We start from the raw sequence: 26364 nt of genomic DNA on the forward strand, positions 1-26364 counted from the left end.
CTGAGCATCTATTCATCAAGCCAACTTGCAAACTATCGCAAATCAAAGTGAAAGTAAGTCGCAGATGCTTAACACACAATCATCTTCATTAAAAGTAAAGAAACGATGATCTTACCAGCGCTGTTGCCACTCTCTTTGATGTTGACATTTTAGCTGACGATCAATAAAATGCAGCACATATCTTAACTCCATTAATCAGTATATAGTGCGGGAGTTGAAAATCGGATTTATATCCGACACATTTATGTGACCAAGTGTAAATGGAGCAATGTACAGCCCCGTACAACAACGATGCGTATAGCCACCTGAGATTCAAAGCTCCCGGCAGCAGCTTCATCCTCCCCACCAGTCATGGCTAGTTCGTTGGGTAGACTTGGCTAAGTTGCATGCTAGGCATCTGGCAATATAATTTCCTCGCCTGACAAAGTTAGTAATCTTCTGCTTGAGTGTCCCAGCTGTGCTCATTAGCAATTAGCCTCTGCGTTGTGGGCGGAGCCAGCGCTGCGGTAAATTATGAAAGCTAATACCAATATCTCTCTTCTTAGCACTGCAACCCACTACAGCACACAGGTGTTGATCCGCCATTGTCTTCTCTACTCCTCAGAACCTGAGCGGAGTGGGGCAGGAGCTTGTGGCCCCCCAGAGTTATTACATCACAACTCCAGTCTGTTTTAGGCTGCCTTTTAGTGACTGCCATTGGTTCACAGCCATTTGAATGCAGAAATACTCAAAAATGCAATTTTGAGCTTAATTTTCTAAAGATATGTCCTCTAGCTTTAGAAAAATGCCACAAGAACATGTTAACAACACGAAAAACATGATTATCATCGGAGTGGGTCTTTAAAGCTCATTTGCACAACATTATTTAACTAGTCTCTCTATTTGTTGTATATACGTTTGTTATATTGCTTTCTGTGTCCTATATTTATTTTGTAAATCAGGAATACTTTCCGTTTTTTATATTGCTATTTAATATTTAGTTTCATGCCTTGCTGCGGCTACAATGTATTTTTCCAGTTGTGGATCAGTATAGTACCGTCTGTCTATGTCAAAAGTCTGAGTTGCATGATGTTCTTACGCTTCACTGGTGTTACCTGCACTAAATGGTACACGGCACTCTCAGTTTAAAGGAGTCATAACTTAGTATTACCTTGGATACCCACGCTCTATTATAGCCTTTCAGGCCCTTCTAAAAAGAAAAGTGGAGAGCTCCTCTGACCCTTATTTCTGAAGGCATTATTGTCTCGCGAGATCTGATGTGATATTTTGGCTGTCATGGATGGTCATTTTAATAATGCAAAGGGGCGCGTTGATTGGTGGCAGGAAGGAGGGGGGTTGACACCGCACGTAACTTCAGCATATCATTCCAAAATGACATCATGGCGCAAGTTGTAAATGCACCCGACCTGGCTGCGACCTACGGAATTCAACCGTACATGCACGAGCCAGACTCTGAATCTGAGCTGGAAAGGGAAGATGTAGAGTCGATGGAAGGACGTCTACATCAAGATGTCTCTGAATGGTAAAAACAATCATTTTGACTGAGACATTCATTATACCTTTTATTTAATGTAGATTACATTAACGGAGATGTAGTCTACTTTTTTTTATCAGCTTACAGTTGTTATTGAGATCAATCATGTGGTGTTTTCGCCTTGTTTCACGTTGTGGTTTTTTAGACATTCAAATTTGTGAACGATTCCGGTGTAAAATGATTAGCACAGACACCTAACGTTAAGCCAGTGGGAAGGGTTGTAGGAACCGCGTCATTAAAAATGAATTTAATCCACTGGTCCCTGACAGCTTGGTCCGTTCTTGGGAGAGAAACACATTTAAGTTACATGTTGATTCTGGCAGTCAACAACAGAGCAACTCACGTGTGCACTACGTTTCTGCATCTTTCGCGACTGAATATGAGGGGGAGAGGGGCAGGGCGGGCTTCCTGCAGCATAGGTGTCCATATATGGTATTTCCTGCCCCGTCTTGACGTCAAGTCGGGGCAGAAATTAAAATCTCGTATTTGAGTGCGCATGCACGTGGGCTGGTTGACGAACCCAGGGGTAAACAAACGCTTCACTTTTAAATATCGGCTTCCCGGCCAGTGTATAATCGTTAGGCAATCATAACATACAGTAGCCGTGTTTCCACTGTCGGGCCAGAGCCGGGCCGTGCTAGTTCACCCCTAGCGTGTTTTAGTGAAGCGCTGTGGAGCTTCTGGCCAGACAGTGGAAACGCAACAGCTGGTTTTGAGCCCGGTGCTCCTGGCCCGAGGCCATTAGCCCGGCTCGGCCCAGTTTAAAGCCCTGGCTCGCACTGGCCCGACAGTGGAAACGCGGCTATTGATTCTCGTGGAAAAGTGAAAATTAGACAGCATAGACAGGACCTCAATGATGCATTGATGTGGATGGGTCTGCATCAAAAACATTTTTTGGCCACAAAGTCTGATCAAAAAAGCACTTTACCTGTAGAGTGTGTATCACAACTGGGAGAGTGCTGAGCATTGTCTGCAGGTAATACACTGACTAGACGCAAGAACATCAACCTCACTTTGAAAATACTGTAGTATCTGTTTTTGAGTCCCAGAATGAAATGTTTAATTATTATATATTATTGTAGGAAGAGGAGTGTTTGCCACACAACCCATTGAACCCGGGGACTTCGTGTTGGAGTACAGGGGTAAACTCCTCACACAGGAGGAATGCAAGTCAAGAAAATACTCAGAGATTGAAAGCACATTTCTCTTTGACTTTCAGTGGCAGAATCATCACTTATGGTAAACATTGAAAGATGGATGTTTTGTATTGATTTAGCGAAATTACGAGTTAACCCTGAAACAAGGGTTTAATACTTGATGAATGAGTTAAGCAAAAATACTCTTAAATTCTTTTGAAAATAACTCTTTCAATAAAACTTTTAAAAAGATGTAAACTATTACCATTTTTTTGATACTTTTCAGCTGGATGCATCTGAAGAAGATTTATCTCTCGGAAGATTGGTCAATGACAACCACCAAAATCCAAATTGCGTTATGAAAAAAATCATAGTTGACAACAAACCACATTTGTGCCTTTTTTCTCTGAAGAAAATAGAAATAGGAGATGAAATTGATTACAACTATGGTGATTCAAAATGGCCTTGGCGCTGTAAGGTGAGTTGGTTAGATTAAGTATAGAGATTTCTTTTTTTAAATTTTTTTGTTGCAAAAGAAAATTTTGTATTTCTCCAAAATTAACCATGTTTCCAATATTACTCTTGACTGTCTATGGAAATGCATTTAATCTTTGATCTGTGATGTGTTAAAATGAGTTCTTCTTTATCTGCAATCCAGTTGAAAAAAAACCAAGCTCCAGCCGCAGCAGAAGAGAATGAGACCAGCCCTGTTCCTCAGATGCTGAATGATAGACCTAACCCAGATCAGACCTGCACACAGGTAAAAGTACATTCAAACACATTCATCTATGCTGACATGTATCCATGACCCTATCCTAACCCTATCCATGATCCACTGCAAACTCTTGGAATAGACGTGAGCAGCTTTTTAGTCCATGCTCTCAGTTAAAGTTCAGTGCTGTTTCACCATTAGATGACCTTATTAGCCTGTGAATGTCTCTTCATACAGTTCTGAGTCTCTTCTTGTCTGTCTATTTCAGGTGAAAGGCCTTCAGACTCCTGCTGCAGCAGAAGAGAATGAGACCAGCCCTGTTCCTCAGATGCTTAATGATAGACCTAACCCAGATCAGACCTGCACACAGGTAAAAGTACATTCAAACACATTCATCTATGCTGACATGTATGTGGTGGTGTTCTATTACTAAAGTGGACCAATGCTTATGTGGCTTTATATTGGCTGTTAAAGGCCAGGTAATGTCACACACACCGGCATGTTTCCAGTCATGTTCTTATGGGGTCCTTCCATCTTCCAAATACATTTGTTTCTCAAGTCCCTCCTTTACACACTCGTATGTCTGTAGTCTGACCCATGTGGGGCCCTTCCGTCCAGTTCTTACGGTAATTGTTTTTAATGCACTGTGGCAACACCTGACATGACCTCAACTGTGATTTTAACATTCGTAATTGTATACTGTGTCTGAGCTGTTAGATGTTTTAAAGCAATATTTTGATTTGATCCACTGCAAACTCTTGGAATAGACGTGAGCAGCTTTTTAGTCCATGCTCTCAGTTAAAGTTCAGTGCTGTTTCACCATTAGATGACCTTATTAGCCTGTGAATGTCTCTTCATACAGTTCTGAGTCTCTTCTTGTCTGTCTATTTCAGGTGAAAGGCCTTCAGACTCCTGCTGCAGCAGAAGAGAATGAGACCAGCCCTGTTCCTCAGATGCTTAATGATAGACCTAACCCAGATCAGACCTGCACACAGGTAAAAGTACATTCAAACACATTCATCTATGCTGACATGTATGTGGTGGTGTTCTATTACTAAAGTGGACCAATGCTTATGTGGCTTTATATTGGCTGTTAAAGGCCAGGTAATGTCACACACACCGGCATGTTTCCAGTCATGTTCTTATGGGGTCCTTCCATCTTCCAAATACATTTGTTTCTCAAGTCCCTCCTTTACACACTCGTATGTCTGTAGTCTGACCCATGTGGGGCCCTTCCGTCCAGTTCTTACGGTAATTGTTTTTAATGCACTGTGGCAACACCTGACATGACCTCAACTGTGATTTTAACATTCGTAATTGTATACTGTGTCTGAGCTGTTAGATGTTTTAAAGCAATATTTTGATTTGATCCACTGCAAACTCTTGGAATAGACGTGAGCAGCTTTTTAGTCCATGCTCTCAGTTAAAGTTCAGTGCTGTTTCACCATTAGATGACCTTATTAGCCTGTGAATGTCTCTTCATACAGTTCTGAGTCTCTTCTTGTCTGTCTATTTCAGGTGAAAGGCCTTCAGACTCCTGCTGCAGCAGAAGAGAATGAGACCAGCCCTGTTCCTCAGATGCTTAATGATAGACCTAACCCAGATCAGACCTGCACACAGGTAAAAGTACATTCAAACACATTCATCTATGCTGACATGTATGTGGTGGTGTTCTATTACTAAAGTGGACCAATGCTTATGTGGCTTTATATTGGCTGTTAAAGGCCAGGTAATGTCACACACACCGGCATGTTTCCAGTCATGTTCTTATGGGGTCCTTCCATCTTCCAAATACATTTGTTTCTCAAGTCCCTCCTTTACACACTCGTATGTCTGTAGTCTGACCCATGTGGGGCCCTTCCGTCCAGTTCTTACGGTAATTGTTTTTAATGCACTGTGGCAACACCTGACATGACCTCAACTGTGATTTTAACATTCGTAATTGTATACTGTGTCTGAGCTGTTAGATGTTTTAAAGCAATATTTTGATTTGATCCACTGCAAACTCTTGGAATAGACGTGAGCAGCTTTTTAGTCCATGCTCTCAGTTAAAGTTCAGTGCTGTTTCACCATTAGATGACCTTATTAGCCTGTGAATGTCTCTTCATACAGTTCTGAGTCTCTTCTTGTCTGTCTATTTCAGGTGAAAGGCCTTCAGACTCCTGCTGCAGCAGAAGAGAATGAGACCAGCCCTGTTCCTCAGATGCTTAATGATAGACCTAACCCAGATCAGACCTGCACACAGGTAAAAGTACATTCAAACACATTCATCTATGCTGACATGTATGTGGTGGTGTTCTATTACTAAAGTGGACCAATGCTTATGTGGCTTTATATTGGCTGTTAAAGGCCAGGTAATGTCACACACACCGGCATGTTTCCAGTCATGTTCTTATGGGGTCCTTCCATCTTCCAAATACATTTGTTTCTCAAGTCCCTCCTTTACACACTCGTATGTCTGTAGTCTGACCCATGTGGGGCCCTTCCGTCCAGTTCTTACGGTAATTGTTTTTAATGCACTGTGGCAACACCTGACATGACCTCAACTGTGATTTTAACATGCGTAATTGTATACTGTGTCTGAGCTGTTAGATGTTTTAAAGCAATATTTTGATTTGATCCACTGCAAACTCTTGGAATAGACGTGAGCAGCTTTTTAGTCCATGCTCTCAGTTAAAGTTCAGTGCTGTTTCACCATTAGATGACCTTATTAGCCTGTGAATGTCTCTTCATACAGTTCTGAGTCTCTTCTTGTCTGTCTATTTCAGGTGAAAGGCCTTCAGACTCCTGCTGCAGCAGAAGAGAATGAGACCAGCCCTGTTCCTCAGATGCTTAATGATAGACCTAACCCAGATCAGACCTGCACACAGGTAAAAGTACATTCAAACACATTCATCTATGCTGACATGTATGTGGTGGTGTTCTATTACTAAAGTGGACCAATGCTTATGTGGCTTTATATTGGCTGTTAAAGGCCAGGTAATGTCACACACACCGGCATGTTTCCAGTCATGTTCTTATGGGGTCCTTCCATCTTCCAAATACATTTGTTTCTCAAGTCCCTCCTTTACACACTCGTATGTCTGTAGTCTGACCCATGTGGGGCCCTTCCGTCCAGTTCTTACGGTAATTGTTTTTAATGCACTGTGGCAACACCTGACATGACCTCAACTGTGATTTTAACATTCGTAATTGTATACTGTGTCTGAGCTGTTAGATGTTTTAAAGCAATATTTTTGATTTGAATTTTGATGTTAAATATTTTGATTTGATGCACTGAAAACCCCTGTAATGGTCAATTGGACCATGGACCAATGCTCACGGGGCTTTAAAGTAGTCAGGTGACCTTTATTGGGTTGTAAAGGCCAGGTAATGTAACACACACTGGCATCTTTCCAGTCCCATTCTTGTGGGGCACCTTTTAATGCATTATGGTAACATCTGGGGAGGAAAAAGAAGAAAATCTGCATACTGGGTTAAAGCTCACAGTTACCTTTTTTATTGACTAAAAAACAAAGGTTTCGATCCAAATGGTCTTCCTCAGGCAACTATATGATAGTATTGTAATACTATAGTATAGCTGTACTCTGATTTTAACATTTATAATTGTACACTGTCTAAAAGGGCTGATGTTCACATTTCTGGATTTAGATTTTTAGTCAGACCATGCCATGTTTCTTTGGCCAACCTTTCTAATTCCATACTTAATGAATTTTTGTTTATTTTTAGGTATTTACTGTCCAAGGATTTTCACTGGTTGATTATCCAGATAGTGATGAAACTGATGAGGATGGTATGGAAAACGAACCTCCCACCCCACACCTGGATGTTATTATAGGGCAGAATGATATTGGCCCAGATTTTTCAGATCATTTGTACGATTCAGATGAAACTGTTGTGAAAGAAACTTGTGATGAGGCTTCTCCAAGCAACCATTCCAACAATCAATCGGATGATGAACTTGTTCCACCACTGAGACGCACAAAAAGCATTCTGGTAAGCCCCAAAACACATTTTAACAATATAATTGTTTATGTGATAAATTTTTTGCCACTAGTAAGCGAATTTGAATTTTATATTTGAATGGGAATCATTTACTTTGAACCTGAATCGATTGTTTTGAACAATTGCTTTTAAAATCTGAATTTAAATGGATTCATTTGAAATTGAATCTATTGGATTGGCATAAACACCTGCAGGAGTGATGTCCAGTGATCAGCGCTCAGGTGTGTGCTTAAAAAAAAAAAAAAAAAAGATACAACGTGCCCAGTGATGTAGGCTACTGGTCAGCCAGCATACCGGGACAAACCCCGGTAGGGCCGGTCTCTGTTGCCAAAATCCGGTCGAGTCCTCGTCCTCGCTGGTGCATTAATTATCAATTAAATAGAGATCACCAACAATCAATCAGTAATCATTTATTAGAGAAGCTCAACTCTCTCTCTTTTCTGACTGATTAAATTATTGACTAATCTCATATATAACATATTGCTACCCTGTCTACTGTTCTGAACCTCAAAACCACTGAGCTCGACCAGTTGGCAGACTTCCTTGGTCATAATATCGCTGTTCACAGGAAACACTACAGGCTCCCAGAAAGCACCCTCCAATTAGCCAAAGTAAGTAAAGTCCTCCTGGCAATGGAACAAGGACGCCTAGGAGATTACAAAGGAAAGAGCCTCGATGAAATACAAGTCGATGTGAATGGTAATTAACTTTATATTCTTGAAGGCACAATATATGACATTTAGTCTTCCGCATTCAGAAAACAACTATTTACCATGTAAAACATAGGGCAGTAATGGTGACGGGATGAGAGATAATGCTACTGTTGTATACTCTTGCAGATTGCCCATAGTTTCAGCTTTCCAAACTCAATTTTTTATCAATTATCATTTTAGAGACCATTGACATGGAGGGACCTTTAGCAGAGGACATTGAAGGTATGTGTATACGATGTTCCTAAATTGATTTTTAAATGATCCGTTTTAGATATTTTGTGTATTGTATTAAGTTATTTCCCTCTCCAGATGTCAGTATGCTAAGAGATGATGGGTCAGACGATGAGGTCAGCATGTCATCCACGCAAGAATGTACCTCCACATCACAAAGTCAAAACCAGGGAGTGTCTGCAACCGGTGAGCTTGAACGCAATTCTTACCTTTCGTGCATTTCACACAGCACGTGGCAAAAATTTCAACATCAACAACTCCACCTCCCTTCTTTGTCCCACCCACCTCTTTCTCCTGCAACTCTGTCAGGAGACCTGTATGATGCAGAGGCTGCACAATCAGTCAAACACAACCCCAGTTTTAAAACTGAACACTGCGTCAGTACTGCCTGAAATTACAAGTAGCATTAACTTTGAGGTTAGCGGGAACCCACCTATTGCTTATAGGTTGCTCTAATCTCTCGGCACAGACTTCATACAGGGATAGCACAGCTACTCCAACACGTCCCTGTCACTACAGAACATCTGGAATGTGCGCGATAAGGTGATGCAGGACAATTCCCTGAGCACATTATCCAAGTCTGCTTCATGGCAGCAAACAGACTCCACGGTTGATCGCAGTGACCGCACTTGCACTGCAAAGGGTTGCCGACCCTCTCCTCACTGTCATCTCCGTCCGGAGCTGCTGCAGCTCCCTCAACCAAAAACGGGTCTCTCAACCCTCCTCCTCATCACTGGCTCAAACGCATATGCCATCGGGTTAGATGACATCTAATAAACTCATACAGCCTTGTCGTTAATTCTACTTGTAATGTCAGTAACAACAGTCGCTTTCTGTCTGATGAAATCAGTTCATCTTATATTGTCCAACATACAATCTTTTCGGCGCACAGCTACTTCAGCACTAGTGGACTGCGTGGGACGGTCTGTCGTCCATACACTATATGAGGAAATATACTGCTTGAGGGCCACTATCCTTTAGGTTTTAGATGTTTCCCTGCTGCAACACACCTGATTCATTGTGCAGAGCTTGGCAACAAGCTGTTTGATCTATTTAATTTGAATCAGGTGTGTTGAAGCAGGGAAACATTTCAGACCTGCAGAATAGTGGCCCTTGAGGACTGGAGTTGCCCATCCCTGGGCTAACATGACAACTAATATTTTCACGTCACTAGTCACTTGAAAAGAATTTAGGACTATAGGAGACGGGATGAAATAAACTGTCTCTCTTTAAGAGACACAAATCCCATATACTGACTTCTTATTAAGTGCCTTGAGACGACATCTGTTGTGAATCAGCGCTATATAAATAAACTGAATAGAAAATTGAATTGAATATACTAAATTATTTTATAAAATACACAACCACTGCACTGACGGCTATTACATATTTCATGTAGTGTATACTACAATAAAGTTATTTGTTTGTCCAGATGTCAGTATGCCAAGAGAAGAGGGGTCAGAAGATGAGGTCAGCATGTCATCCCTGCAAGAATGTCCAAAACCGGAGTGTGTCTGCAAAAAAGAGAGGTAAGCTTTGGGGCTTGCACTCTCTTTTGGGCCAGAGCTGCTCATTTATTTTTAAGGGCTTTTACTTTGCTTCCTTGACTCAACACTTGAAATATGTCTGTCCCTCCTTACTGTCCGGTGCCACAAGCCTGACAGTGACTTGAAAGAAGCTGTTGCAGGAACAGACCTTGTGAGCCTGCATTGTCGCAGGTTGTAGGGTTGGGGAAAGACTGGCATTATCACCTTTATATCAATAAGAAGTCTGTTGTATTTAAAAAAAAAAAATCTTTAACACTTTATGGACTTACTCAGGAAAAATGCTTGCATTTCCTCCAACAACGGAGGTGTACAGTGACCAGTTGAAACTCGAACAACCTATAATCACCTTAAATACCTCCTAACTGCTAGTGTTCCTTCATCCAAGTCTCATTAAGCCTCCACATGCAGCTGACTTTATTAAATGACCTTTTAAAAGTGCCTTATAAATAGAATATTATCATTATTATTGTTTTTATTATATTATTATTTGTGAAATGCAAAAAAGAATAAAATTGCTTTAAGTGAGAGAGTGTGTGTTTATACTCGAGTGTAGGGTAAAAGCATCCTGTTGCAGTTTCTTTTCCAGAATTATAATGTAATGCCGTCAGCAACACACAAAGAAAAAAGAATGCAATCAAAACCGTTAACTATAAATAAAGTTAAAAAGCAAAACTAAACGGAATGCATCTGAGCAGGCACTCCTCCGTTGCTTTCTGCCTTTCTTTCACCCGTTGCAGCTCTTCCTTCAGCCAGTTGTCGGTCGTTCTCATGGTGGTTTTGGCAAAAGAGGGAGCACGGGGCTTGGAGAAGCTGGCAGCACAGGGGGCTGGGGTTTTTCCACCGCTTCATGCACTCTTTCAGCAACGAGACCAAAACATCCGGAGACTTGTGATCACTCTGGCCAATTACAAGAGAGTACATCCACGTAGCTGCGTTTGCGTAGCTGGGCAGCACGTCAGGTCCGAAGAGGTGCCCATCAAGCTGCATAATTAAGGATTAATTTGCAGTGTTTTTGTTTTTACCAAACCAGTGTATAAAATGAATAATAATCTCAGTCATGTTATTATGAAGAGTTGTTTATTCCAACAAATAAGATCTTTATTTATTTACATTGTTAACAGTGCAATGTCTGCAGTGTTCTCTCGCTCTCCACTGAAATTATGTGCTCAGTGTGAAGTCCACCTTTACTTATAGTGGTAATCCCAGAAACAGTTCCTGTCCTCTGAAAAACAGAGGCGGACATCACACTTACTGCATTGGGTATTGGTGTACCCTTTACTGCAATGTCTGCAGTGTCCTCTCTTTGTCTTCAGGGGGAAACGTCCAGTTTGGTCCATGCGCGCATCCATGGGCGGTGGTTTGCGTGACTTTTTAGAAGAGGGAGCCTTTGGACTTCCATCATCCATGTGTGGTCTCTTTCCACTATTCAGAGGGCTCCTGTCTCTGGGCTCTTGTTGATTGAAGATGGCCGTCCTCTCTTTGGCGTTTTCAGTGTTGTGTCCGCCAGATTAGAATATAAATGTATCAATTTATGTACATCTCAAATTCCAGTCTGATTTATCACAAACAAGGTAAATAGCACAAATAGATCATTACCGTAATGAGAGAGGAAGCCAGCTGTGCTTGGAACTTTCTCATATTCAGTATCTCCTTTGGCATCCTGAGAGCATAGGCTGTGCTGCTTGTAGAGGAGCCAGGCGTTGACCACAGCAAGGGTGATTGTGTGCCAGAAGATGTACATGTACCACCACCAGGATTTCAGTGCATACTTGTGTTTTGCTGTAAATGAGTCCAACAAATCCACACCTCCCATGTATTTATTGTAGATGCCCACAATGGAAGCCTTTCTAACGTCAATGTAGGTTTTGGTGGTTTTCCCAGTGTTGAATCTCCTGAACAGGTTCTGGTCCAGCGAAGTGTCACCGCCCTGTTGTCGTACCATTTGACAGCACAGATGTTGTTTCCCCTCCACTCTGTGGTCAAAGCTTCCTCTGCCCTTCTTCTTCAAGCTCTTCACATGTAAAGATTACAGTTGGGGAGATGCACTTGCCTGGCTGTTCCCACATAATGGATTCCTTGCTCAAGGAGCTTCACTACCAGTGGTACGGAGGTGAAGTAGTTGTCTGCCTAGATCTTCTTGTGTTGACCCTTTGGAAATGTGGAGGCAAGCTTCATTACAACATCACCTGACAATCCAAGTTTAGATTTGACTCGTACATCATTGTTGCTCCCTTGGTAAACATCAAAGTCAAGCATCATGCTAGAGATTCCAGCTTTCACCCATACTTTAAAGCCCCATGAGCATAGATTACCTTGCATATACTTCTTGATGCTGCTAACTTCCCGTTGAATGGTATCATCATCTTGTCCATGGAATGTGCTCTTCTGGTACCACCTGCAGGCAGTTTTCTCTGAGTGAATCAAGCCGTGGTCTGAGTTTCCAGAGTTTGTCCCTCTTTTCAGTCTCTGGCACGGTTAAATTGTTTACAAAATGTAATGTTCCATCCTCAGGTACATGCCCAATGCTGCCTGTATTTCTTTTGTATTAGTGTTGACTGATCTTTCATCATTTTGAATGCTATACTCATTCGTATTTGTTGCCAGAGCTTGAACCAAATCTTCTGACAAAAACTTTTGGAAGTATTGCAGTGGTGTGTGGAGGGAGGTGACATCATCTGTGAGAGCTTGACCAGAAAAATCAGTGACGTCTGTCATGTGGCATGATGTATTTCTTTGATTGCCCGGGCTCAATATTCACATTAGCTGGACAATTGGTAGGTTCTTGGTTTTCTTTGTCCACAGAGACATCAATATCTGATTCTTCATCACTCGCATCAGTGTCGTCAAAATCTATGTCCACATCACTTTCTCCGTTTTGGATGATGGCAATTACATTGTGCACATTGTACCAAGGATTTCTCCTTGCTGGTGGCATTCTGAAATGGAAAAGATAAAATTGAAACAAATTTCCATTGTATACAAATAGCACACATGCCTCATTATGACGTTTCACACTTTGGACTGAAGCAGCCTATTCACACATCTCACCGGTCACGCTATACCCTAATGACTCACCTATAGTAGACTGTGATTGTAATCCTTACTGGAATGCATTCAGCGTCCAGTTTACAACAAAAACTAACAGTGATGAACATTTACACCTGTGTCAGAACAAAGCACCAGGAGCATCCCGCACAACTTGGAGGATTGGCCAGGTGTGGCCAGGTGTCTCTTGCAAAAGAGATCTTGGATCTCAATGGGACAGACCTGGTTAAATAAAGGTTATAGGCCTAATGATAATAAGCTCTTTGACTATAAATTGATAAGAACATTTTGTTTATCAGTAGACTAAGAAAAGGCAGATTTGCACAAACAGAATTTCTTTGTTAGAAAGTCCTGCAGAATGTGATAGCAAATTATAATGTTTAGATATGGCAATATATCTTTCAACTTTAGTCTCTAATACAGTATAGAATATGTAATCCGATATAAAGCTAAAGGGTTGTTTAAATCCTGTATAATTTGTTGTGAACATTTTCATTTAAGTTCCCCTCAAGATGTTCCTTAGCCTGGGAAAACCCAGACAACTTCCGGGAAATTTAGATTTGCTCTGAAAGTTAGTCTGGCAAAGAGCATTCAAGTTCATTTCCAATCCACCGAAATCGCGGCACCAATCAGAAACATTGGGGCGGGCTTTACACGATGACGACAGCGCTGGGATTTTGAAGCAGATTTTGTAGCCTACATTACAAAGATGGATGCCGCCGTCGAACATCACTCGTTCGGATCAGCTATCCCGTCTGTTTTAAGCGGTTTGAACGTTTCCTTTTTGTTAAAAACCGAGCAAAGAACAACACTCGGAGATGTTTCTCTGCCGGCCGCCGCTCTGCATACGTCATCTCCTTCATCGCTCTGATTGGTTTTAGGCCTACCCGCGACGTCCGTTGGAGGACGCCCCTCTGGAAATGATTTGTCTATGACGCTTTGCCAGACCATAACTCAGTTACAACTGAGAATGGTCTGGTTTTAACCAGGCTAGATGTTCCTCTTAAATACAGGGCAATTATGACTGCCACTCTCATCCAACATTGTAATATCGCAACACTTATAAAACAAGCTCTAAACAAAATGTAGGGCATATTTTCAACATTTACTGTACATGTCCTTGTTCTAGACACTGTAATAAACACAGAAAAACATATTCCAAGCATTTTACTTACTTCAAGATGAATCCAGTCCAGTAAATCAAAGGGATGTTGCTTGATCAGAAAGTTGTAGGATGTGTCACTTCTTGACTTAAGGGGGGTGGGCTTTGTATACAAATCCTGGATCCAATTACATGGTGGGAATAAAATGTAGGACCCACAGATCATATTGATGTGGTTGTATAAACAAACAAACAATAAAAAAAAAAGACAAAAGGGGTTTTGGGAAATAACCACAATTGTTGTAATTCTGAAACAGTGGGTCTTACAGGGTTAAGTAAGATTAAAATTTCTTTATAAAAGAAAACCTACAATGTTTTGTGTTTTTGCCTACATAGGAAAACAAACAGCCATCAAAAGAAGCTGGACCCCAGACGAGTGTGCTGCAGTGGACACACATTTGAGGAGATTTATTGTAAGGAATCAAGTTCCTGGTAAAGAAGAGTGTCAGCGCTGTATTACTGCAGAACCTCAAGCTCTCAGAAACAGAGACTGGAAAGCAGTTAAATATTATGTTAAAAATCGCATTACAGCCCTGAGAAGAAAAGTCTAGTGTGAAAGCACCTAATGGAACTGAGGTAAAACCAAAACATTAGAGGTAGGATCTTAAAATGTTTTGTCTTTGGTTGTGTTCTGTTGTAACCTTGTTGTTGTTGTTGTTGTAGGGGTTTGCTCAGGTTTTATGGCTGTCCATTGGCCAACAAATATACACATTTCACAGATCTTATTTAATTTTTTTTATTTGATGGATGTAGGATGGATGTTCGAGAGATGAATGGATGTAGGATAGATGATTGATGTTTGATGGATGTAGGGTAGATGATGGATGGATCTTGAATAGATGATGGATGGAGGAGGATGGATGGAGGGAGGATGGATGGAGGGAGGATGGAGGGAGGATGGATGTTGACCAGATGATGGATGGATGGATGGATGGATGTTGACCAGATGATGGATGGATATTGAGATTTTCTTATTTATTTTAATACATTTTTTTATTTATTTTAGGGCCTGAACACTGAAAGTGTGTGGGGCATATGTTAAATATTTCAAAGGATTTTTCATTTCTTTAAATATCTCTATCATGATTTCAAATTTGAGGCTTCATTGGAAAGAGAAACTTGTGTTAACATGATAGTATGGATGCAGTCCAATGAAACATATAATTTCAATGCCTATATAAGAGAAACTGTTGGGTTTACATAAAAGTTCAGGCTGATGTTGTTCAAACATTGAGTGCAGATTGTACAGATCTCTAGACATTAAATTAATAATTTGTTTTAATCATTTCATAAAAAGTTTATTGACTGACAACTGTGTGGCATAAACTGTCATTACAATAAAATCGGTCATTTCAGTTTTGTCATAAAACTGTCTTTGAAGCCGTATGTCTTGTAATCTGTAAAGGCAGATGGAAAGTTTCACATGTATACATAATTACTCATTACAAAATAACTATTTTAGTCCAAAATAAGGAAACTGGGAGTAATAATAAAGGCTGGTGTCAGCAGCTGCAGATAGTGACCTTGGGCCCCATTAACATATAAAAACTTGGTTTGTATGTGTGTATGTGGGCGGACCCCACAAGTCGGCAATCCTAGAAACGGTCCCCACAAAGGGCCAAATACCTTTTTTGACAAAACTTTTGAAATTTGTCAAATTGAAGTGATATTAATGATTGAGATTTTTTTTTAGATCTAATGTTTTTTACAGCAGTGTAGGACCACTGGAAAGGGTGGATCCCACAACGCATAAAAAAACTGGTGGGCCCCATCAGGGAGCCTGCGTCAGAATGTGTGTGTGTGTGTGTGTGTGTGTGTGTGTGTGTGTGCTCTAATCTTGAAAAGCTGCATTCTCTACTCATTAGTCACTGTAACTCACACTGTAAATTTCCAGCTAAACTGAGGCTTAGACGTAGACATATAGCCAATATGTTACTATCCTCGTTTCAAAACGACTCTGCGAAGATTCGACTGAGATTGGGAGTTGAATCAGGCTCCATCTATCGAAGCAAAGAATACTGTTTTATCAACAGTATAGCGAGTCAAAGTCATCACATCGCTTCCTGCCTCCCTAGCTTCTGAAACTCAGTGCAAACTTGCATTTTGTCTTCAGAAGTCTACTGGCTCTCATTCAGTTTACTAAAGTGTATTCCTGAGGTTTAATTCTCATATTTTAAGACAATCCAGCATCCGATAGCACTTCCTGCTGCAAACCTTCATGATTTAACATAGTTAAACAATGACTACTGTGTGGACACAAACCACAGCTCCCATAAACCTGTACAAGTATTTTTCCAGTTCTTTTAGTTGTAATCGCTCCTGTCTAAAACTTCCACAGCGCACGTTCCTCTTTGTCCTGCCGTTATCGCAGCTCATCTTGCCCGTGGCGAGCTGTGATGTTTAGCCCATAAAAGGTCAAGGGCTTATGGGGAATGGTGTTCATTAGAGCCTAGAAACAGAAATATTAAATAAACAATGATACTTCTTTGCAATTTTTGGGCAATCATTTCAATTAACACAGAACAAATAGAAAGCAGTGGATTTATGGAAACATGAACGTATAATAAAATGGGATCCTTTTCAGTTCTCACACAATCAAAAGACTGACCGAGTTAAAGCAATCCCAGAATGTGACTAAACAACCTTACTTTTACTTTAAGGCAGTCTTTGTAAGATTTTACCTTTTAATCCAGTTTATGTTCTAGTACATTTAAAGATGTGTCCAAAAGGCAACTTCTATTTTCATTTGGTTTGCTGCTCTCTCTACACACACTGTGATTATTATGTCCAAGAATCCAAGTCAATACTTGTGACCTTGTGGAGAAGGTTTTTCCCCAAGTTTCCTTGAAGAGAACAGCTTTCTTACACTTTGAGACGAACTATGTGCTTGACATTGTGCACAATCAATAAACAATTCTTTAGGTCACTGTGGCACTGTTTGCATAAGCTGTGTCATTCATGTAGACTTACCGACCCTCACCTGTTCTGTCTGTGAACTGATTCTGAGTCTGTCAGTCTTCTTTGCATTTTTTTGTCTAGAGAGGATTTGTCAGGTCTCAAATGCTTATTTAAGCCTTTAAAAAAAAACTAAAGAATTGTAAGTGCTGCAGAGATGCTTCTTCTTTATAAACATCCAATTTACTTTTTCAGATGCATTTGTTAGCTTACAACAATTAATTAGTTAATTAAAAACAAAAGTTAATATTTTAACGTGACCACGTTGTTTCATTGTGGTTTGCTGATTTTGTCATGTTTCATTTCACTACAGCTCTTACACACAGCTTCTAATCTTAAAGAGGGACCAAGTTCTTTTACAAGAGAGACCTGAGAACAAAGTCTGGGCTATACTTTAGCTGACAAGCACTTCCCCAAACATGAACTGTGATTGCTCAGCTTGGGCTTCTTGTGTTTTCTCCTACAAGTTTCTTTGAAATAGAGACAGTTGATAGTGTAGACATGTAGGTAGTTGAAGAAATGCTCAGTTATCTTCTCCTTTTCAGTAACACACATCTAGCAAACACACCTCCAGTGTGAACCAATGAATGAAAGACTGTTAAAGTGGCGATTGCTGTAGTCTCCTATTCAGTAGTAAGATGTGCGTAGCCCGCCACTGCATATTGTAAGAAAAATATAGATATAAACACAACTACTGTTAAAGCACTATACGGGCTGATTATGTGTGACGTATACATCCATCAACTAGTGAAATCTGACACTGAAGCATAAATCAAAACCTGGTATCTATGGTGGAACCGATATTAACACCTTGCATCAACAATAAATCCAGGTTTAGAAACAGCTCATGGCTTAAAATCACAAACAGAAGTCACACTATCCCTACCCTAACGCCAGAGATAGCATTGACTGATAGTTACTAATTAATGTTTGTGATTCAGGCAACATGTTTAAAAACTTCAGAACAGACTTCTGCATTCATATCATTGGTGCTACCCATCTTGGTTAGTAGAAAAATCAGTTTTTTTCCCCACCATCACCATGAATTTTTCTTCTAGAAATCAAATATACATACACCAACCTGCCTTTGCCTCATAAGCTAAAACTTTCCGTGTCATTATATATCTGATCACTAATACCATCAGCAAAAAGCAAGACTCCTTTTGCTTTTATGACACGTGTATTAATACCCACTGTTCCCATCATGTCCCGGGCCATCTGAAACCTTCTTGAAATGCATAGGAGCAGCGAGCGGGCAATGCATTTCCCACAATACCACTACAAAACCCTATGGTTAATAGTGGGAACACAAATAGGCAGCTAGCAAAGGCCAGTGGTTTCCACTTCCTTCAATACCTGTCCATTTGCATTTAGATGGAAAAAGGAACAAGGTTATTTGTACAACTGTGGGCCAAATGGGGGAGCAATGGTCAAATGTTTGGCCATTACACTATTTAATTATTATTCTCTCAGTGTCCATATCAGGTGAATTACTTCAGTGCTCTACTTAAATGATCCTGATTATGAGAAACAACAATTGTCTGTTTATTATCCAAAAAAAATGATGTTGTGTCTATTATAACACACTCTTTTATTATCAGTGCTCCAACCATCAGAGGAGACCATCTGTTCATCTAGGAAAAAAATGCAGTATCTATTCAAACCAAATGCCAGTACCAACAATGTAAAATATCCACAAATCTTCCCGTTCAGTCATTGTGTATCACTGGATGTAGCAATGTCTTGCTCTGAGGTCTGTCTCTGATGGGATGACCTTTCCATTTTGTATAAAAGAAAAACATGCAGACCACTGGGATGAAGCCTGAACCTTTTCACTTGATTATTCTTGAAATTTGGTAGCCGACTTGACTGGCACAGTGAAGGATTTCAAAAGGCTGTAGTTGACCTTATATATCACCGCCGACCTGATCAGATCAGACGCCACAGCACCGTGACAAGTTGTGTTCTGATTGATTGATGTGCCAAACAAAGCCAGGGGGAAATGCCTTGAGTACAGTGACACACAAACTCAATCTGACCAACAGTGGTTGATGAAGTATAGAAATGGCTTAAAGCTACATTAATCAATATTTTTATGTTAATAAAGGATGTAGTAAAGGTTGTAGTGACAGATAATTACCATCCGACTGTGCAGTTCCCGTCAGCTATATGGAGCACTTTAGCATCTTTCAGCTCATTGTGTTGGTTTCACAAACCACAAGTTTGCAGTTTTGGTTCACTCTGACATGGTTGACTCTGAAAAAGCTATAAGGCATGATACCTGCCCAGCCCCAAATGGCAGACAGACACTGTGAGCAACACGGTGGAGGATTTTGCTGCTAAATAGCCAGATATTTCCCTCAGGAGTTGGCTAGAGACTGAAAACAGAGGTAAAAGGAGAGTGAATATTGGGCTTTCAGCAGGTGGACCAAACATGATTCCAAATGAATGCCAGTGTTTTCTGTTGTGTGTCTGCTCGTAGTGTACATAGGCAATTGCTTGCCAACACTTGACACCATAACTTTATGATGCAATAATATTTCAACGTTGAAAACTTGCTTTTCTGCCAAACAAGATCAGCCAAAAAACACTGGATAACACATTTGCATGCCTCATTTTTCCAATTTTTAGAAATGAAAATAAAATACACATTTACAACAGTAACTATAATTGAATATTTTCATCCATATTCTCTGTATTTACTAGTATTGACACATGCACTTGTAATGTTTATTTAAGGCTTTCCTAAAATCTTCTCAAAATTGAATTTGTTTTTCTTACACTCAATCAAAACTGGCAGAAGACAGTAAGGGAAGTTACTGACATGAGGTGAGAATCACAAAATAAAAACAGGAAACACTCAATAACATGAAAAAAAGAAGAACATGAACTCCATTATCTGAGCTGCAATCTTACAAACAGCATCCAACCTGAGCAGAAATTGGACAATTCATGTTATTTATAGTTCACAGCTAGAACTCCACACCCCCAGGGAGAAACAAATGGATGTGGGCATCATGTAAATGCAGAGAGTTAATAGAGCATGGTGCTTAAGGAGCCTTAGTGTGTAAACACCATGGCATTCACCAGTGACCATACCACCATGGGAGTCTGATGATGAATGCAGCTAATAGGCCTAGGCAGTTCTCACACACACACACACACACACACACACACACACACACCCCTCATAGGCGGCTGATATTGATCCCTCCAACATATTGCTTCACTACTGCTTAAATGAGAGCAGTCAATAGCAGAGCTGTCTCTGAGATGGCCCTGAGTGTTTCTGCAGTGGAATGGATGGTTGTTGAATGAGGATGGGCGGAAAGATTTTCTTTAAAAATTGAGATGAAAAAAAAAAGAACCCACAAAAATTTAATTGCTGTGTCTATTCTGCAAACACAGAGATTTTATATTATATAGGTAATGCAATGACCCCGTGCACAATTACATGAAAACAAATAAGTCTTTAAGAAGACAGTGATAGTGACTGCAAAGAGAACGAGAATGAATGAACGGACATAAATACAGAGGAGTCTGCAGCGTTTCTCCTGTTCTGACACGTTTACAATTACTTGATCACTGCTGGATTTAAATTGATCAAGATTTGCTGGTTGGTTGATTAAAAATCATAACGTGTTCTTATGTGCTGTAGACTCTACAGACACACAATGCACACAGCAGCAGAACAATGTGTAGCGTTTCGACGAGAGCAGCTAACACAGAGCTTCAGTTTACAGTCTGTTAGCGCGTTAGACAGACAAACCAAAGCTAAAAGTTAACTGTGTTCACTTGAAGGTCATTTTCTTTAATCAGGTTTCCCTCAGCTCTCTCATAAAAACTAATATATGACCAGACTTCAGAATGACCACCGTGTTGTCACTGACGCAAACAAACCCACATTGGATGCTTCTGGGAGACTCGCTGACTTTGGTTGATGCAGTAAGTTTTTTGCCATGAGTTCTTAATAGCGCGGTAACCGAACACAGTTATCATGGTAATTAAAATGTGTACGGTAATAATAACTGTCGGGAATTTTACCATGGTTTATCGTTAAACCGGTAATCGTTAAATCCCTGGTCCATGCCTGTCTTTATCAAATGCATAGCAACTAGAGCTTATATCCCATTCAATTATGGTTTGCTTTGATTTTTATTTTACTTGGTTAATGCTAGTTAACCATTGGCTCATTGCTGAGACCGTGTCCTCACATTACCAGTTAGCTCTCTATTGTTTTTATAACCCTTTACAAATTATGATTCACATGATTATGAAGTGGCTACCTATAGGTAATAATCCACAACTTGGTTCATTTGTTTGAGGTTCGGCAATGTACCTCAGGATCACCCTGAATGTGCTCAGGCGTCGTCACCTCAGTCAGTTTTACCCACAGAGTTAAGTTACAGGCCTGATGAACCATGCAAAGCATCATGGTTGAGGACTCTGTCCAGGAAATGATGATGATAATTACATCATAACCATTATCACAACAATTATGGGAGTTATTAAGTTCTTCCTCAGATATCAAGGAAATTTCCTCATCACAGAACACTGCGCTCAAAAGGAAGTTTACTACAAGTTCACGTTTACTACAGCAGCTGTAAATTACAGCCGATATTGACTTTATGTTATGCATCCAAATGTCCTGGTTTTATATGAAATATTAATATCTTCCACTCTGAGGGAAATGACACTGAGCTGAGTTGAGCAAAGAAACAAAAAACCTTCAGTCAAACAAGTCACAGTGTCTAGAATCAGGTGATTGTTACATCGGAGCACAAGATGAAAGGTCAGGGGATCACCAAAGTTTGACTCCAGGCCAAAGTGGCCGATTGTCAAAATGGCATGATATTGTCATGCCTAAAACCACCAACGTGGCTGAAACTAACGGGCAGCTGTAGCTCAAGTGGAAGAGCACTTCAGCCATTAGTCGTAGAGGAGCAAAATACCACACCTCTAATGCTCTCAGTGTGTCTACATAGGAAAAAGCATCTGCCACTTCATTTAAAAGACCTAATAAATAATGAAGTTTAGATGCTTAATTTACACAATAAAATGACAACTGGTATATTCTATCTACAGATAATATATTATAGAAAGCTGCTAAATGGATCTTGAGGTAAGATTCTTATGTCAAATGTAGTTTACATTATGACCTCGAACAATACTCTCAGCTATATTACCAGCTATAAAATAGTCCTATTTTTATGTGCTCCAAATCCAGAGAAAGCATTCTTCAATTATAGTCAGAGCCTCCTGCCAGACTGATAAATTAATATCCTCCCTGCATCGTTTTATTGACAAGCACCTTCATTAATCACAAAACATACACACACTTCTGTCTCCATCTGCAACCACGATAACAATGGCAGTGGTTTGCTAAGTTCTCCACACTGGTTTCTTATTCCTCTCTGTCGTTCTCTACCTCCTTCCTCCCTCTCTTCACCTTGAAGTCTTTTTTCATCTTCTGGTCAATGTCACTTTGAGGGTTTTTTTTTTTTTTTCCTCAGTCTGGACTTCAAGCCATGAAGCTGTGCAGAAATTTCAGACTTCAGACCGGTTGAGGCCACAAAGTGGATCAATGTGCAGCACACCAGAGATCAGGCCCTCTCCAGAGTCTGGCTCATATGTCTATTTGATCAAATGCCAGCAGAATATATATAAATATATGGAATAATCTGAGAGAACACCTTTCACACCTTGTGGCAAAATGAAGGAGCTCAGGGGTTTAACCAACTGCTCACAGTTTTTTTGCTGTCACAACACAAGCTCCATGTTGAACAGACTCGTTGGTAAAGGTTGAAACTGCCTCTCAGGTTAAATCAGCACAGGACTGTCAACTTTTTGAATTTACACTTAAAAGTATCCAAAGTGGGAGTGCAGCAAATCTTCTAAACTTAAATATTACTGTAACTGAACAAAAGGTGGTTACAACATATTATCACCAAATCTGCAGCTTTATGGTCACTTTTAGCTCACTGTTTTGGTTTTACAGCTAACAGCTTCACTGTTTGGTTCCGTCTCTGCACTCAAAACCCCATTTCCAGAAGCAGCAGGCAGCTATTTTCAGCAAACGATAAGCTCACTGTACACTACCTGCTCAGCACCAAACAGCAGATAGACACAGTTAGAGACTAGCTGGTGAAGAAAGTGGAACATTTTAAAGCTAAAGAGACAGATTATTTTACAGGAGATGGTGGGGACCACAGCTAATAGGAGAGCGAATATTGGACTTAGATTCATCAGGTGACACAATCACTACTCCAGGGCTCGGCAAATAAGTCTGGCATCGGGCCAATTTTTTTTCAAGTCATTAGATGGTGGGCCAGAACATCATCAATTGACCATTTATATTCCAACATTTACTGTGTGTATAATTATCACAGTTGGTAGTGCACAGGACTACTATTTGGAGGGTTTGTGTTCAATCCTCACTTGCTGCTAGTATTCTTCTTCCTTTTTCAACAAGTTGATTATAAAGAGATTGTATTGCATGTCACAATTAAGTATGTGCAAGAGTGTGAGCATCGTGTGTGATAGGTCCACATCAACCTATGGATGCTTATTTTCATTTCCCCTGTATCTCCAGGCAGAGGAAATTCCTGCTTTTCTCATTCAGGGAAATCCAATCTCACGTTTTCTGACAGCTTTTTCGGGGGTGTATCAAGGAAGCCAGAGATTCTTTGGAATTTCCTTCAGAACTTTTCAAAGTAAAAGCTCTCAATTCAAAAAAAGGACTGCTCCCGCGCTTTTATTTTGTAGGCACAATCACTTAAGAGGAAGTGATTATGTGAGTAACTTTTGCTGCCATGACCAAGCGGGAAGCTTCTGGTCTGAGACGTGAATCCAGTGCGGAAGTCCTTAAACCTGCATTCTATCGAACAGCCAGCAGGGGCCGACTCTTCTGGTTGCAAAATGAAGTCCGGTTCCATTAGAAGCAATGGTAAAATGAACCTACTTTATTACACTAGTTTCAAGTCTTCTTCAATACAACATGATATTTATTTCGTAAATTATGGTCCCATTTAGAGGAAAATAGACCATAAAGCAGAGAATGCTTCAGATAATCAATGATTGACTGTGTAAATTTAACCAGCACTGTTGAAAAAGCATATTAAGAGTTGGCTGTTCACTTTCTCTGGTGAGTACATCAAGTTTTAAGACTGTTGTTTGCTAAACAAAATTGTCAGTCCTATTAAAATGACAGTTAACATGAATTACAGATGCACCTACCTAAGCAAGCTAGCTAGCTCCCCACACGGCTGTTTCAGCACCAGCGGCTATAATTTTATTTTTGCCACTATTAAAGGCCCCATAATCTGGCCCCGGGGCCAGATAACTTTGCTGGCGGGACAGCTTTGGCCCGCGGGCCGCCTCTTGCCAACCACTGCACTACTCTAATCTGATGATAATGCACTGTGTCTGGTGGATGTGTAAATAGGCAACTGTTTGCTGACGCCTTAGCCATCACAAATTTATAAAGGTCATAGTGTGTCAGGGACGTGTGTCGGTCAGCTCGTTCTGCTTCCACCAAAGCAACAATCAATTAGCGCAGCTTTAATGTATTGATGAGCTATACACTTGCACGTAATTGTATTAAAATGTCACATTTGGGGTTAAAGGTTTCCTAAAGGCAACTGGAGTGATATAAATACATTTTATTTTAATTAAAATTCTCTTTTTTACAGCTGAGTTTTGACTTGTCATAGCAGGAAAAGCACAGGTGTCACGAATAACAGAAACCACGGGTCTTTTCAAGTGTCCCAGTAAGGCATGACAACGTGATGGTGAAGTAGCATGCACAATACCAGGACCCTGAAACTGAAGCAGCTAAATGGAATTCAGCCTTCGTTAAATTTTTTTACGAGCCACGACAGATTTTTGACAGTAAATCAGTATTGTTGAGAAGAAGGCCAGTGAGGGATGGTGAGATGATTTCCTTTCAAACACTGGAGGTTAACTAAACTTGTTAAGCAGTATGTTTGGTTCAAGAAAGAAGATGTGAAAAAAATCTCAAATATAATATACAAAAATGGAGACATTCATAGCAAACTCTCAGAGCAGTGCATGGAGATTTGTATAATGTTTACATTGTGAATAGCTGAAGTATGTAAAAACAGATGCCAAATTCAAGCAAGTAAATATTAATTTACAGTGATCAAACTGTAGAATGTGCATGCTTAGGTTTCTTTACCATCAGCTGTGATAGTGTAGCTGCTGGTATTGTTTTCAGCTTGTGAGTCTTTGTTTGCGTCATCATGGCAAAATGTAGTCCTAGAGACACCTATGTAGTGGGAGCTACCACTGATGCGATTTTCAGTACTATGGCATGCGTTTGTCTGTCTGACCCATGAGTTCTTCTGTAATAATGTAGTAATGACTTCTGAGTACTCATGGGTCACAACGTTATGACTTTTGACGAGTGCCGAGGCTTGTGGGATCCCATCGAAAGATGGTCTCTAGTATTTTTTACACTTTTCCTACTGTGAAAATAGCCAATAAGTGAGAAAGGTCTGATTTTTGATTCAAATATTCCTTGTGATTTTATGTAACAATATGTTTAACAAAGTCAAATATATTGTACACGTTAGGCCTCCAGAGTGAATATGAGGAACATTTGAGACTTATCTTACCTGTACGCTCACTTTCATGGGACACCTCCCTAGAAATGGGGTCTCCCGGTCTCCCACCCTTACCTCTTCCCGTTTGCTGTTGGACTACATGGGAAATGTAAGCAGCGAGGTCATTTAAAATGTTTGCTTTAGCCTTACTAGCTTAAACTTGTGTAGTACTGTTATGGCCCGTGTTGTCCTGTGTTTTGTCTTGGTGCTTCTCCTTCTCCTGTAGTTCTCCAGGTACTGCCCTTCCCCTACCTTCCTCGCAGCTGCAATTGGTGATCGGCAGCAGCTGCCCCTGATTTTCCAATCAGTACCTGGAGGATAAGAAAACGAGAAGAGAGCATAGGTGGCTGGTCTTGAGAGGCCAGCCTGTGTGGTTGCTGAGTGGTGGGTCAGATGGCTGTGGGCTTTATACTCCCTGGGAAGAGGGAGGGTTTTATGTGTTTTTATTTACGTTGCTAGTGTTCTTAGTTAAAACCTATACCACTTTTTTTGTTAAGTAGCCTAGTTCTTTGTGAAGAATTTGTGTTTCTGTGTTCTGTTTGAGGTTTGTCTGTTAATAAATATCTTATTTGTTTAGACATAATCTGTCTCGTGTGTCTTTTGACTCGGTTTTCATTTATTTGTTACTCCTCTCTTCGGGTATTGGTATAGTATTCAAAAAGTCAATGCTGCCCAAAGCAGGAGACAGGACATGTTAACC

The 26364-nt window shown here is 40.4% G+C and overlaps 1 protein-coding gene across 1 annotated transcript; it reads left to right on the plus strand.

Annotated features, from left to right (window-relative positions):
* The first annotated feature begins 1379 nt into the window (after window positions 1–1379).
* On the plus strand, window positions 1380–14893 carry LOC119917950 (putative uncharacterized protein DDB_G0290521). The gene is made up of 13 exons (XM_038738405.1): window positions 1380–1478; window positions 3329–3430; window positions 3651–3752; window positions 4276–4377; window positions 4901–5002; window positions 5526–5627; window positions 6151–6252; window positions 7112–7378; window positions 7956–8086; window positions 8281–8322; window positions 8410–8517; window positions 9764–9860; window positions 14422–14893. Exons 1-9 carry the CDS (start codon window positions 1380–1382, stop codon window positions 8004–8006), a joined length of 1029 nt encoding a protein of 342 aa, XP_038594333.1. The 3' UTR covers window positions 8007–8086; window positions 8281–8322; window positions 8410–8517; window positions 9764–9860; window positions 14422–14893.
* The last annotated feature ends 11471 nt before the right edge of the window (window positions 14894–26364 follow it).

Source organism: Micropterus salmoides, unplaced genomic scaffold, assembly GCF_014851395.1.
Source record: "Micropterus salmoides isolate LMB-PRFRI ecotype aquatic unplaced genomic scaffold, ASM1485139v1 Ms_hic_scaffold_10, whole genome shotgun sequence".
In the NCBI taxonomy this organism is placed as follows: Eukaryota; Metazoa; Chordata; class Actinopteri; order Centrarchiformes; family Centrarchidae; genus Micropterus; species Micropterus salmoides.

Bases quoted from the DNA above. Each gene is read 5' to 3' on its own strand.
- LOC119917950 (XM_038738405.1), top strand. From the start codon at position 1,380: ATGGCGCAAGTTGTAAATGCACCCGACCTGGCTGCGACCTACGGAATT. The intron at 3,753-4,275 runs GTAAAAGTACAT...TGTCTATTTCAG, and splicing joins CAGATCAGACCTGCACACAG to GTGAAAGGCCTTCAGACTCC. The intron at 5,628-6,150 runs GTAAAAGTACAT...TGTCTATTTCAG, and splicing joins CAGATCAGACCTGCACACAG to GTGAAAGGCCTTCAGACTCC.